The sequence below is a fragment of the Dermochelys coriacea genome, chromosome 1 (assembly GCF_009764565.3).
Source record: "Dermochelys coriacea isolate rDerCor1 chromosome 1, rDerCor1.pri.v4, whole genome shotgun sequence".
In the NCBI taxonomy this organism is placed as follows: Eukaryota; Metazoa; Chordata; order Testudines; family Dermochelyidae; genus Dermochelys; species Dermochelys coriacea.
The window spans coordinates 125084729-125097258 of record NC_050068.2 but is presented as its reverse complement, the minus strand read 5'-3'; the positions used below and the strand labels follow the sequence as shown (position 1 = coordinate 125097258).

The 12530-nt window shown below is 41.3% G+C and overlaps 1 protein-coding gene across 2 annotated transcripts in view; it reads left to right on the top strand.

Annotated features, from left to right (window-relative positions):
• Positions 1-12530, top strand: part of ASMTL (acetylserotonin O-methyltransferase like) — a 57213-nt gene that overhangs the window by 25813 nt on the left and 18870 nt on the right. For both annotated transcript variants that reach the window (XM_038402077.2, XM_043497010.1), the window contains 2 exons: positions 5657-6083; positions 9795-9957. In XM_038402077.2, the coding sequence (XP_038258005.1) occupies positions 5657-6083; positions 9795-9957 (590 nt within the window). The remainder of the gene's footprint in view (positions 1-5656; positions 6084-9794; positions 9958-12530) is intronic.

Below are 12530 nucleotides of genomic sequence, written 5' to 3'. Positions count from 1 at the left end.
CAAATTTGCGGATGATACTAAACTGGGAGGAGTGGTAGATACGCTGGAGGGGAGGGATAGGATACAGAAGGACCTAGACAAATTGGAAGATTGGGCCAAAAGAAATCTAATGAGGTTCAATAAGGATAAGTGCAGGGTCCTGCACTTAGGATGGAAGAATCCAATGCACCGCTACAGACTAGGGACCGAATGGCTCGGCAGCAGTTCTGCGGAAAAGGACCTAGGGGTGACAGTTGACGAGAAGCTGGATATGAGTCAGCAGTGTGCCCTTGTTGCCAAGAAGGCCAATGGCATTTTGGGATGTATAAGTAGGGGCATAGCGAGCAGATCGAGGGACGTGATCGTTCCCCTCTATTCGACACTGGTGAGGCCTCATCTGGAGTACTGTGTCCAGTTTTGGGCCCCACACTACAAGAAGGATGTGGATAAATTGGAAAGAGTACAGCGAAGGGCAACAAAAATGATTAGGGGTCTAGAGCACATGACTTACGAGGAGAGGCTGAGGGAGCTGGGATTGTTTAGTCTGCAGAAGAGAAGAATGAGGGGGGATTTGATAGCTGCTTTCAACTACCTGAAAGGGGGTTTCAAAGAGGATGGCTCTAGACTGTTCTCAATGGTAGCAGATGACAGAACGAGGAGTAATGGTCTCAAGTTGCAATGGGGGAGGTTTAGATTGGATATTAGGAAAAACTTTTTCACTAAGAGGGTGGTGAAACACTGGAATGCGTTACCTAGGGAGGTGGTAGAATCTCCTTCCTTAGAGGTTTTTAAGGTCAGGCTTGACAAAGCCCTGGCTAGGATGATTTAACTGGGACTTGGTCCTGCTTTGAGCAGGGGGTTGGACTAGATGACCTTCTGGGGTCCCTTCCAACCCTGATATTCTATGATTCTATGATTCCAGTTCCCTGCAGGAACTATGTATTATCTAGACCATCCACGACAGGTGTTTGTCTAACCTGTTCTTTAAAATCTCCAATGACAGGGATTCCACAACTTGCCTAGGTAATTTGTTCCAGTGCTTATCTATCCTTACAGTTAGGAAGTTTTTCTTGATGTCCAACCTAATCTGCTTTGCTGCAATTTAAGCCCATTGCTTCTTGTCATATCCTCACAGGTTAAAGAGATCAATTTATCACCCTCCTCTTTTTATAACAACCTGTTATGTACTTGAAGACTGTTATCATGTCCCCCCACCTCCTCAGTCTTCTCTTCTCCAGACTAAATTTCTCCAATCTTTCCTCATAGATCATATGTTTTAGACCTTTTATCATTTTTGTTATTCTCCTCTGGACTTGCTCCTATTTGTTCATATCTTTCCTGAAGTGTGGTGCCCAGAATTGGAACAGTACTCCAGTTGAGGCCTTATCAATGCTGAGTAGAGTAGAAAAATTACTTTTCGTGCCTTGCTTACAACACTTCAGGTACTACATCCCAGAATGATGTTTGCGTGTTTTTTTGTTTTGTTTTGTTTTGTTTTTTTTGGCAAAAGTGGTACATGTTGACTTATATTTAGTTTGTGATCCACTATGACCCCCAGAACCTTTTTGCAGTACTCCTTCCTAGGCAGTCATTTCCCATTTTCTATGTGTGCAGCTGATTGTTCCTTCCTAATTGTAACGCTTTGCATTTGTCCTTATTTAATTTCATCCTATTTATTTCAGACCATTTCTCCAGTTTGTCAAGATCATTTTGAATTCTAATCCTGTCCTCCAAAGCGCTTGCAGTCCTTCCCAGCTTGGTATCATCAGCAAACTTTATAAGAAATAGTGCAATGCTAAAGCCAGAAAAAGCCATTGCAAACTGTCAGTCTCTCCACCTGCCTATCTAGGAGGACAGCACTGCTTGGTTCATATTTGTAAAGTTATCACAGCCACCAGGGCTAGCTATTTAACTCCTGAAATGAAAGCTTAGTTTCTGCACCCATGGCACTTGCCAAGAAAAGCTTCCTACCTTCACACCAGAGTGTGGGAGAGTGGATTTTTCAAACTCTGTGCTTAATTATAATCCATAGCAGAGATAGGTGCATGGACAGCCTGTGGGTTTCAGCCCCAGGCTCTCAAAGAATAAAGGCCAAAGTTACAGTTTGCGTAAGCAGGCACAGTTTTATGGAAGTCAGTGGAGTTGCACCTACCTTGCATCCAGAGTTAATTTGGAACCTGGCTTAACCCATCAAGTTTCTGGAGTTGGATCTAGTCTCTGTATGAAAAGACCATTGACCTGCTGTCTCTCTGTATGTGTCAAAGCTCTGTTAGCCATGTGGCTCCAGTCCAGTATGGTCTTTCACAGAAGCTAACTTAGTAGACATTATCCTGCCCATTTACCTTTTGTTACACTGTTGAAGTATCACTCATAAATACAACTTTTTGGGACATGATTTCCAGGTTGTTTAACAGATGAAAAGGGAACATTCCCTTGTGCTGTAATTTTTCAGCCCACACCTTTCGAAGTATTCTCCTGAAATACAGATACTTCATCCCTTTTCATTGCTTGTAGAACATATTAGATATATACATGGCTCCCCTTGACCTCAGGAGGAATCACATCCAAGGGCAGTTAGTGAAGCATGTTTTGGTACAACACTGAGGTTAGTGAGTTGCATTTAAAAAAAAAAAAAGGGGGAGGGGGGAGGGATGTTTAATAATGGTTAAAAAGTCAAGGTCCTCAAGGGCATTCTGATTAGTTGCAAGAACCAGTGTAGGTGAATTGATGTAGTCTACTGCTCCTGCATAATTGATAACCCTAAAAGACAGCTTTAGTAAAAGGTCTGTGATAGCCACATATCAGTAAATTCATCTAGTCTGAAATGTCAACAAGGTGGAAACTGTTAAACTGGTAAACACTGTTAGAGTTTAAAAAAAAAGCCATTGTGAAAATGTGTGTAAAGTGTAAATATTTACCAATTCCTTGAAGTTTAGCACTGGAGGAATTATTAGGAGACCAGTGGGAGGGAATTTTAACTCTCATCAGTGCATATAACCTTTCACTCTACAAATAGAAACAGTGGCTAATAATATGTGGCATTGTGTGCAGTTACGTACAGGCAGATGGTGAGGCACTAGGCTAAAAGCATTGCTGCATGTGGTGTTGATCAGTGAATTTATGCCAAGGGTAAACCTTGGTAGCTGAAAGTCTGACAGCACCTCTTGCCGTGGGAGAGGACTGAAGTAAAATGCTAGAAAAGGGTTGTCATAAATATAAAGGGAAGGGTAACCACCTTTCTGTATACAGTGCTATAAAATTCCTCCTGGCCAGAGGCAACATCCTGGGGTTAAGAAGGGTTAAGAAGCTCAGCTAACCTGGCTGGCACCTGACCCAAAGGACTAATAAGGGGACAAGATACTTTCAAATCTTTGGGGGGGAGGGAAGGCTTTTGTTTGTGCTCTTTGTTTACGTGGTGGTTCTCTCTTGGGACTGAGAGAGGCGAGACAGAAACCCAACTTCTCCAACCCATCCTAATCCAAGTCTCCAATATTGCAACCAGTATAGATAAGCCAGGCAAGGCGGATTAGTTTCTTTTGTTTTATGTGAATTTTCCCTGTGTTAAGAAGGAGGTTTATTCCTGTTTTATTTAACTTTAAGGTTTTGCCCAGAGGGGGATCCTCTGTGTTTTGAATCTGAATACCCTGTAAAGTATTTTCCATCCTGATTTTACAGAGATGATTTTTACTTTTTTTTTTTTTTTTTTTTAAATAAAATCCTTCTTTTAAGAACCTGACTGATTTTTTTTTTCCATTGCTCCAAGATCAAGGGGTTTGGGTCTTTGATGATTTTGTAAAAATTGGTTAGGATATTATTCTGAGGCCTCCCCAGGAAAGGGGGTGTGTGCTTGTGGGGATATTTTGGGGGGGAAGACGTCTCCAAGTGGTCTCTTTCCCTGTTCTTTGTTTAAAACGCTTGGTGGTGGCAGTATACTGTTCAAGGACAAGGAAAAGTGTGTACCTTGGGAAGTTTTTAACCTAAGCTGGTAAGAATAAGCTTAGGGGGTCTTTCATGCGGGTCCCCACATCTGTACCCTAGAGTTCATAATGGGGAAGGAACCCTGACAGGGGTTCTTTCCTGAATTCCAGTGCTGACTTTTTATCAGATCTTCCCTAGCAAAATAATGTGTTTGCTGTGGGTAGCCACAAGGTAGCTCATGCATATCCCCTCAATGAAAGTCAGAATGGCATTACGCTAGTGGAGTGTTAGTCTGCTTACTAAAAAAATCTGTTTGTATTAATAGATATATTCATATATAAATAATACTTAGTATTCATATAGCACCTCATGACTTCAAAGTGCTTTACAAACATTCACATTTTCAAAAAGGAATACTTTTGTTGAATATTGTCTCTTTTTTTAAAAAAAAAACAAAAAAACAAAAAACAAAAACCAGTTATATACTGTTAAAGTCCAGATAAAATGCAAGATTTAGGAACCAGCATAATGCTATAATTTGTAATGACTGAAAATGGCATATCTCATTTCTCCCCTATTGTATTGGTGCAATGAGAAACTAGTGATTGTAGGAGTGGGGGCAATTCAGAAATCAAATGTTATGGGCTGTGAGAAGGAGTCTATTCTGATTAAACTTAAGGGCCAGATTCTACCAAGCTTACTCTTGTTGAGTAGTAACTTACTCTGCCGGAGACCCCCGGGACATGTCTACACAGCTTTTTGGAGTGAGCCTCCTAGCATGGATTAACAGACTTGGCTAACGGGGCTTACACTAGCTCTCTAAAAGTAGCTATGTAGACCATGCTCTGAAGTTGTGGCTCGGACTGGAGCTCAGGCTTTGGAGCCCACCTGCCTCCATAGGCTTCAGAGCCCGAGCTGCAACTTCAAAGCACTGGCTACACTGCTATTTTTAGAGCACTAGCACAAGCCTGAGTTTGTTGACGTGGGCTGGGAGGGTGTAGACTTACCCATTGATCCCAAAGGGCAGGGTAGTACTCCATGTAAGATTAGCAGAATCTGGCCCCACGGTTTTAAATCTTCTGTGGGCTTTGGGAGCTGAATGTTGTGAGGCTGTGATATAGAAAATGTAGTTCCAAGCAATGGGTTAAACTTTTCCCTTAGACATGTACACAATTCCCATTGAAATCTTTGGCTGTAATTTACCCTGGTTCATGTGGGTAAAATTTCATTTGGCCCAGTGGAATTTGAATATGCGTGTCTGAAGATATAATGATCCAAAGAAATTTGCAACAGTACCCAGTGGCTATTGAATCTGTATCTCCAAAATCAGTTTATTTAGTATATATGAAGTAATTGGACCAAATTATTAATTATTTATTTTTATATGACTGTAGCACCTAAGAGCACTAGTATTGGACCAGGATCTCATTTATTTCTGTACAGTTACACCAAGGTTGAATATGGACTAGTGGGTAAGGATGGCTTTCTCCTTGGAATTCCATTATCTAGTGTTCTGTAGTGAAAGAGCAAGCATTACTGTTGTGATTCAAAAGCTGCAGTGTTGAACCAGGACCATCACGAGTAGGTTTAATCCATCTCTAGCTTTCGCACATTAGTTCAATCAAGGCAAAGTTCTGCCATTTCCATTCTTATAAAACATGTTCATATGCCCGGATTTACAATCAGTACTAAGTGGTTACTCCTTTCCTCCATCCCCACATTCACTCTTAACTAAATGTCTGTATTTTTCCCCCTGCAGGGACAAAGCGGGTGGTTATGGAATCCAGGCCCTTGGTGGAATGTTAGTGGAATATGTTCATGGAGACTTCCTGAACGTGGTGGGCTTTCCTCTGAATCACTTCTGCAAAAAGTTAGCGGAGTTGTATTATCCGCCCCTCAAGCATACTATACAGCATGTCAAGCATGACTCTATCCCCTCTGTCGAGACTTTTGAGAACCTCAGTGACGGAGAGAGTGACTCTTCAAATCCCATGCAGCATAAAAGTGCTAACAAATTAGAGAGGAATGGAGTGCCCCTCTCAGGAGCCGTTCATACTCCAGTAAACAGTGGTAGCATCCAGCCTGTTTGTACAGTGGCTGTGGAAAATCAGAGTGGAGTGATGGAATATCCAGCTAAATTCCCTTCAAAAATTGTAGAACTTATGGATGGCTTCAGAGCTTCAAAGGTAAAAAAACCAAAAATACTGCTCCTTGATCTAATTTTCTGTGCACTGGTGAGCTAATACTATTCAAATTTGTATTTTTAAACATTTCTGTGTAGTTTGGAGGTTCTAACAATAAAGGCAGTACTACAACACTATACATGTGTATGGGGAACAGCCCTATTCAAACAAATGATCAAATGCATTTATTTTACTCTAATATTCGTTCTGATTCTATGTGTGTTATGCAAGAGAATGGCATCTTCCAGCAGCTGCACCAGTGATCCTGGCTGTAGTACCAGTGCACGTTCCAGTAAGAGGCTTCAAAACAACAGTAGCCTTGGGGATTTACTGCACTGGGCTAGCAAGGGCAGCAGAATGCCTACGGCATTTTGAAAAGTACCTTTTAGTGATGCAAATACTGTCTGTGCATGTTTTGTTATGACCTTCCAAAGCAGCCGCTGCCAGTCATGTGTGGAATGAATTTTGTTATGTGCACCAATATGGAGGTGATGTGTGACTCCCCACAGCTCTCTCTCCCCGCAGCAGCACCTGGGCTGCGGGGAATAGGCGCCTCTTCCATTAGCAGCTCCGGTCCAGGGCTGGGTTGGGGCTGGGGGAGGGTCACCTATCCCCTGGGCCATCTCTACCCCTGGCCACAGCAGGTCTGGCACTGGGCTGGGGAGGGGCGCCTCTCCTTCTGGTCACAGAAGGTCCAGGGCTGGCCCTGAGCACCTGCGTGGCACTTAATAGGTTACTGCGCAGCCACGCAGCTTAGAGGGAATGTAGGTAGCAGCATGGAGGGACATCATCAGAAGTGCCCTTAATAACGAGCACCCTTAGATTTAAGGCAAGTGGCAATGCCCCACTGAAACATAAACCTAGAATACTACTGAATAAATTCACTAGTGCGTTTTACTTCAGATCTGATCCTAACAGGTGCTGAGCACCTGTATCTCCTATTGATTTCAGAAAGTGGGGGAACAAAGGTGGGAGAGAGGAGGGGCAAGGATCAGGATGGGACAGGGACTGGTATATAAGAGGAAAGAGGTGATTACATAACTGTTAAAATATTATATGTACTTGTATCATTTATTGAGAAACTTTGTGAATGGTCTCACATCCTAACATTTATTTCATAGTAATCAGAAATATCATCTAAAACAACATGTAAATGGTGAGACAAATATATATTATGGAAATGTCCATAGTGACTCATCTCCTAAGGCTGTGTTGAGATTTACACTTGAAGTAATATTAAAATTCTTTCATTGTAATTATTTGAATTTAACCTCAAGGTTCGGCACAATAACACTTCAGAGGGAAACTGAACTTTCTACGTAACTTTTTTTTTTTTTTTTAGTGAATGCTCCCTGTTACCTTCTGCAGAGGAAACACTTCAAAATGCGCCCATTTAAAATAAATATTTTTATATATATGTATATGTAATGTCTGTTGTGCTCTACCTCAATCCTTTATCCTTCCATGTATTTGTACTGTAGGTTCCTGTAAGAACTTCCTTCTCTTGATTGCTCAGATGTTGTGTTTTATCTCTACTTTTCACAGAAATATTTCTCTAAGAATCTCTTGTTCGTGAACCAGGGCTGTAGCTTATTATCACAATGCATTAGCTGATATCAGAAGGTAGCCGTGTTAGTCTCGATCTGTAAAAGCAGCAAAGAGTTCTGTGGCACCTCCTAGACTAACAGACATATTAGAGTATAAGCTTTCGTGGGTGAATACCCACTTCGTCAGATGCATGTAGCTTGTGTTGGGCCTTCATGAAGACGTGCACAAAAGCTAATATTCATGTGCACTCTAGCAGTCAGCTGTGCCTGGAAACAAACAAATGGATAATTTTGAATCACTGCCAGGTTTCCTACTCAGTGCCAGACTAATGCAGCTAAAGAAAAGGTGACAGCAGTGAAGAAAGAGAAGATGAAATAAATGCCAAGTAATCTAACTAGAAACAGAGAGAGCTGGGGTCTCTTCACAAAATGCTGAACCAGAAACTCTTGGGGTGAAATCCTGGCCCCACTGAAGACAATGGGAGGTTGCTGTTGACTTCACTGGGCACAGGATTGGATTGTTAAAGTCTAACCCCAATTTTGACACTGACTCTGTGACCTTGGGCAAATCTCATCCTATGTCTGCCTGCACTTCCCCTTCTGTAAAATGGAGACAATAATGTTGTGAAGCTATTTAGTTTGTAAAATGCTTCGAAGACTGAAAGTGTAAGATAAACTGTAATTAAATTCAATTTAATTTGACCTTTACGTGGGTTCAGAGCCCTCACAATGCAGGCTGAAATCAACTACAAGTGAGAAAAACCTAATAATCATCTTTATTAAAATGATGTCTAGGAACTTTTTGCTTGGTCCTGCACTCAGTGAGGTCAATGAAAGTTCAGGGTTAAATTTGGTTTGGTTTAGTTCCTCTGTAGCTGTACAGAATCCAACACAACTTGAATGGGACTGTTGGATGCTATCATAATATAAATACTGGCTCTATTTGCTAACATTATGCCAATGACCTAATTTTCAGTGCTGAATTACAACTCAGAGGCCTTGAGCTGGCCACTAATCATCTTCCACTACTACAAAGAAACTGTTTAAACACCTGCTGTGAACCTTCCCCTCTCTCTGGTTAAACCTAATAACATTTTTTACAAAACAGTGTACATTTTTGAATGCCGCAATGATTTGGAACATGCATTAACAACAAGAATCATATTGTTAAATTTAGGCAGGCATGTTAATTTTTGTGGTATCTTGGAGACAATCTCAATTGTATATACCACCTTCACCCGCAAAATAACAAAAATTTTAAATATAAAAATCAAGATTAGGAAGTCCCTAAATTTCAGCTGCAATTTTTCCATCTGATTTTTAACAGAATTTCAACTCTTTTCTTCCTTCTCCACTCTATGTTGATTTTTTTTTTCTTTTATAGTTCCTCAGAAACACTACTAATTGAAGGAACAGTATTGCAACCTAATCTCAGCAATGAAGGTGCATGTTGTTGCATAATATGAAAATTCCTCTCCAATACAAGCATGTACTGTATAAGTTTAGTTAAGGTGTTCAAGGTACACAGATTGTGTACAGTGCTTGTGCTTGTGGTTTTTTTTTGTTTTTGTTTTTTGCTTTTTGTTTTTGTTTTTAGAAAATTAGTGTGGAATGAATTATAGCTATTAAAACAAAGTACATTTTGAAGAAATTTCAAATTATTTTCTTAGGTAGATCAACTCAAATTAGATTTGATGTTTCTCTATGGCCTCAATTCCGAAGCATACTTGAGCACATGCTGACTTCATGAAACATGCTTAAAGCTATTCATTTGCTTAAGTATCCTGATGAATAAGAGTCTAAGACACAAAACCTGAAGTAGGCATTTCAGGTTCTTTCAAGCTTTAACCAGTAATTATTTTTTTTCAGCTAACATTGTTACCATGGCAAAGATGCTGACATCTCTCGTTTGATGCCAGGAACAAACTGTCTCAGAAATAATGGCTGAACTGAAATTTTCTGCAGGAGAAAATTCAACAGACTCAAGCAATTCAGTTCTTTATGGCATGGTTTTGTCTTCACACAACTACTATACTCTGAACTTAATTCATACATCTGGAAAGTTTTCCAGAATGTTTGTACTTTTGTTTTAAAACAGACGTGTGTTATTTTTTTTAGTTGTAGTTATTTTTAATTTAACTCACTAATGCATATTTCATATACACAGGCTTTGTTTGTGGCCTCTAAACTGAAAGTGTTTGATCTTCTGAAAGATAAATGTATACTGAAGGCTGTGGATGTTGCCAATAAGATAAAAGCCTCTGTGTGTGGAACAGAGAGACTGCTGGATGCTTGTGCTTCTCTTGGATTGCTGGAGAAAACCCATCAAGGTAACCTTTTACTGTAAAACAATTCTAGTGTAGGGGGACTGGGAGAGATGGAAGAAGGAACTTCTAATGTATTATTGTTCATTGTGAAACTAAGCTGTTCGTACCTGTTCACTGGGACTGTACAGGAAACTTCCATTACTAGTCTTTGGCAAATCAAACTATTAATTATTAATAATAATAATAAATTTGTTTGTTATGATAGTGCTTACAAGCTAGTGAGGATCGGGACCCCATTGCACTGTGCAAACACAAAGAAGTAACTTCAAAGCGCTTGAAATCTAAACAAACAAGACGGACACAGTGTAGGGGAAAAAGAAAAGGAGTACTTGTGGCACCTTAGAGACTAACAAATTTATTTGAGCATAAGCTTTCGTGAGCTACAGCTCACTTCATCGGATGCATTCAGTGGAAAATACAGCAGGAGGATTTATATACACAGAGAACATGAAACAATGGGTGTTATATACACACTGTAAGGAGAGTGATTGCTTAAGATGAGCTATTACCAGCAAAGGGGGGGAGGAAGAAAACCTTTTGTAGTGATAATCGAGGTGTGCCATTTCCAGCAGTTGACAAGAACGTCTGAGGAACAGTGTGGGGGGGCGGGGGGGAAATAACATGGGGAAATAGTTTTACTTTGTGTAATGACCATCCACTCCCAGTCTCTATTCAAGCTTATGTTAATTGTATCCAGTTTGCAAATTAATTCCAATTCAGCAGTCTCTCATTGGAATCTATTTTTGAAGGTTTTTTTGTTGAAGAATAGCCACTCTTAGGTCTGTAATCGAGTGACCGGAGAGATTGAAGTGTTCTCCAACTGGTTTTTGAATGTTATAATTCTTGACGTCTGATTTGTGTCCATTCATTCTTTTACGTAGAGACTGTCCAGTTTGGCCAATGTACATGGCAGAGGGGCATTGCTGGCACATGATGGCATATATCACATTGGTAGATGCGCAGGTGAACGAGCCTCTGATAGTGTGGCTGATGTGATTAGGCCCTATGATGGTGTCTCCTGAATAGATACGTGGACAGAGTTGGCAACGGGCTTTGTAGCAAGGATAGGTTCCTGGGTTAGTGGTTCTGTTGTGTGGTGTGTGGTTGCTGGTGAGTATTTGCTTCAGGTTGGGGGGCTGTCTATAAGCAAGGACTGGCCTGTCTCCCAACAACTGTGAGAGTGTTGGGTCGTCCTTCAGGATAGGTGGTAGATCCTTGATGATGCGCTGGAGAAGTTTTAGTTGGGGGCTGAATGTGATGGCTAGTGGCGTTCTTTTATTTTCTTTGTTGGGCCTGTCCTGTAGTAGGTGACTTCTGGGTACTCTTCTGGCTTTGTCAATCTATTTCTTCACTTCAGCAGGTGGGTATTGTAGTTGTAAGAATGCTTGATAGAGATCTTGTAGGTGTGTCTCTGTCTGAGGGGTTGGAGCAAATGCAGTTGTATTGTAGAGCTTGGCTGTAGACAATGGATTGTGTGGTGTGATGAATCCGATGAAGTGAGCTGTAGCTCACGAAAGCTTATGCTCAAATAAATTTTAGTCTCTAAGGTGCCACAAGTACTCCTTTTCTTTTTGCGAATACAGACTAACACGGCTGCTACTCTGAAACCAGTGTAGGGGAAGGGGTCTAACACAAAAGCAGTGTGAAGGCAGCAAATGGCATGTTAGTTCTATGACTTTTTTGGAGGGGTGTGTAGGTTTAGTTAGGAGGGGATCAAAGTCAAATCTAAGTTCCCCCAAGCCAATGACTCGTTTTGCTGAGGGGATCAGCTCAGTGGAAAAGGGAAGGGGAGCTTAGGGGATGGAGCAGAGGAGAAGAGAGGCAAGTGTGGAGTGAAGTTGAGGTGAATAGACTGTTACGGAGGGGGAGGAGGAGAGGCTGTGTTAGAGTAAACGCCCAATCAGCACAGGGCAGAGACAGTCAAGTCAAAATGTAGAACCATCCTCTGGATGTCCAGAGATCCCTGCTATTGCTGCTTTTGCCCCTGCCAGCTGGGATGTCTGGCTGGCTTCTCTCTGCAGCTTTCCTCCAAAGCCGTTTGCTCCCAGAATGGGGGAGGAGAGGTTTCTGCTGCACAGTTATGGGTCCAGGAGGATGTTGGGAGGAGGGATGGCCCTGGTTGTGTTGCATTTTGCCACCCTCACTCCCTTTGCCCCAGTTCCTGCTTTGGCTGCCTCTGCTCCTGCCTGCTGCTGTCTCAGTGTGGGTCAAACAACAAGGGACAGATTTTGCTCTGAGTTTACACTCATGCAGAACCACTGATTTCAGTAGTGTAGCCATGGATGTGATGGAGAGAAGACTTTCAGAATGTGGCACTGAAACTGGACAACAGTCAACTATTGCAACTTATAATTGTCAATATTTTAAGATACAAACAGGTGATGGAACAATTAAGAAGTTCAGCCTTCCCTTTTCAATCTGCACTACATAATTTTAAGCTCCCAGATACACATCACTTAATAATAAACCTTTTAAAGATGATGAAAAGGTGCCTAGCAAAGGAAACCCTTGAGCAACTCAACTGTTTTTGTTAAGAACAAAGCCCTTAAGGAAGAATTCAGATCGAAAGAGGCTTA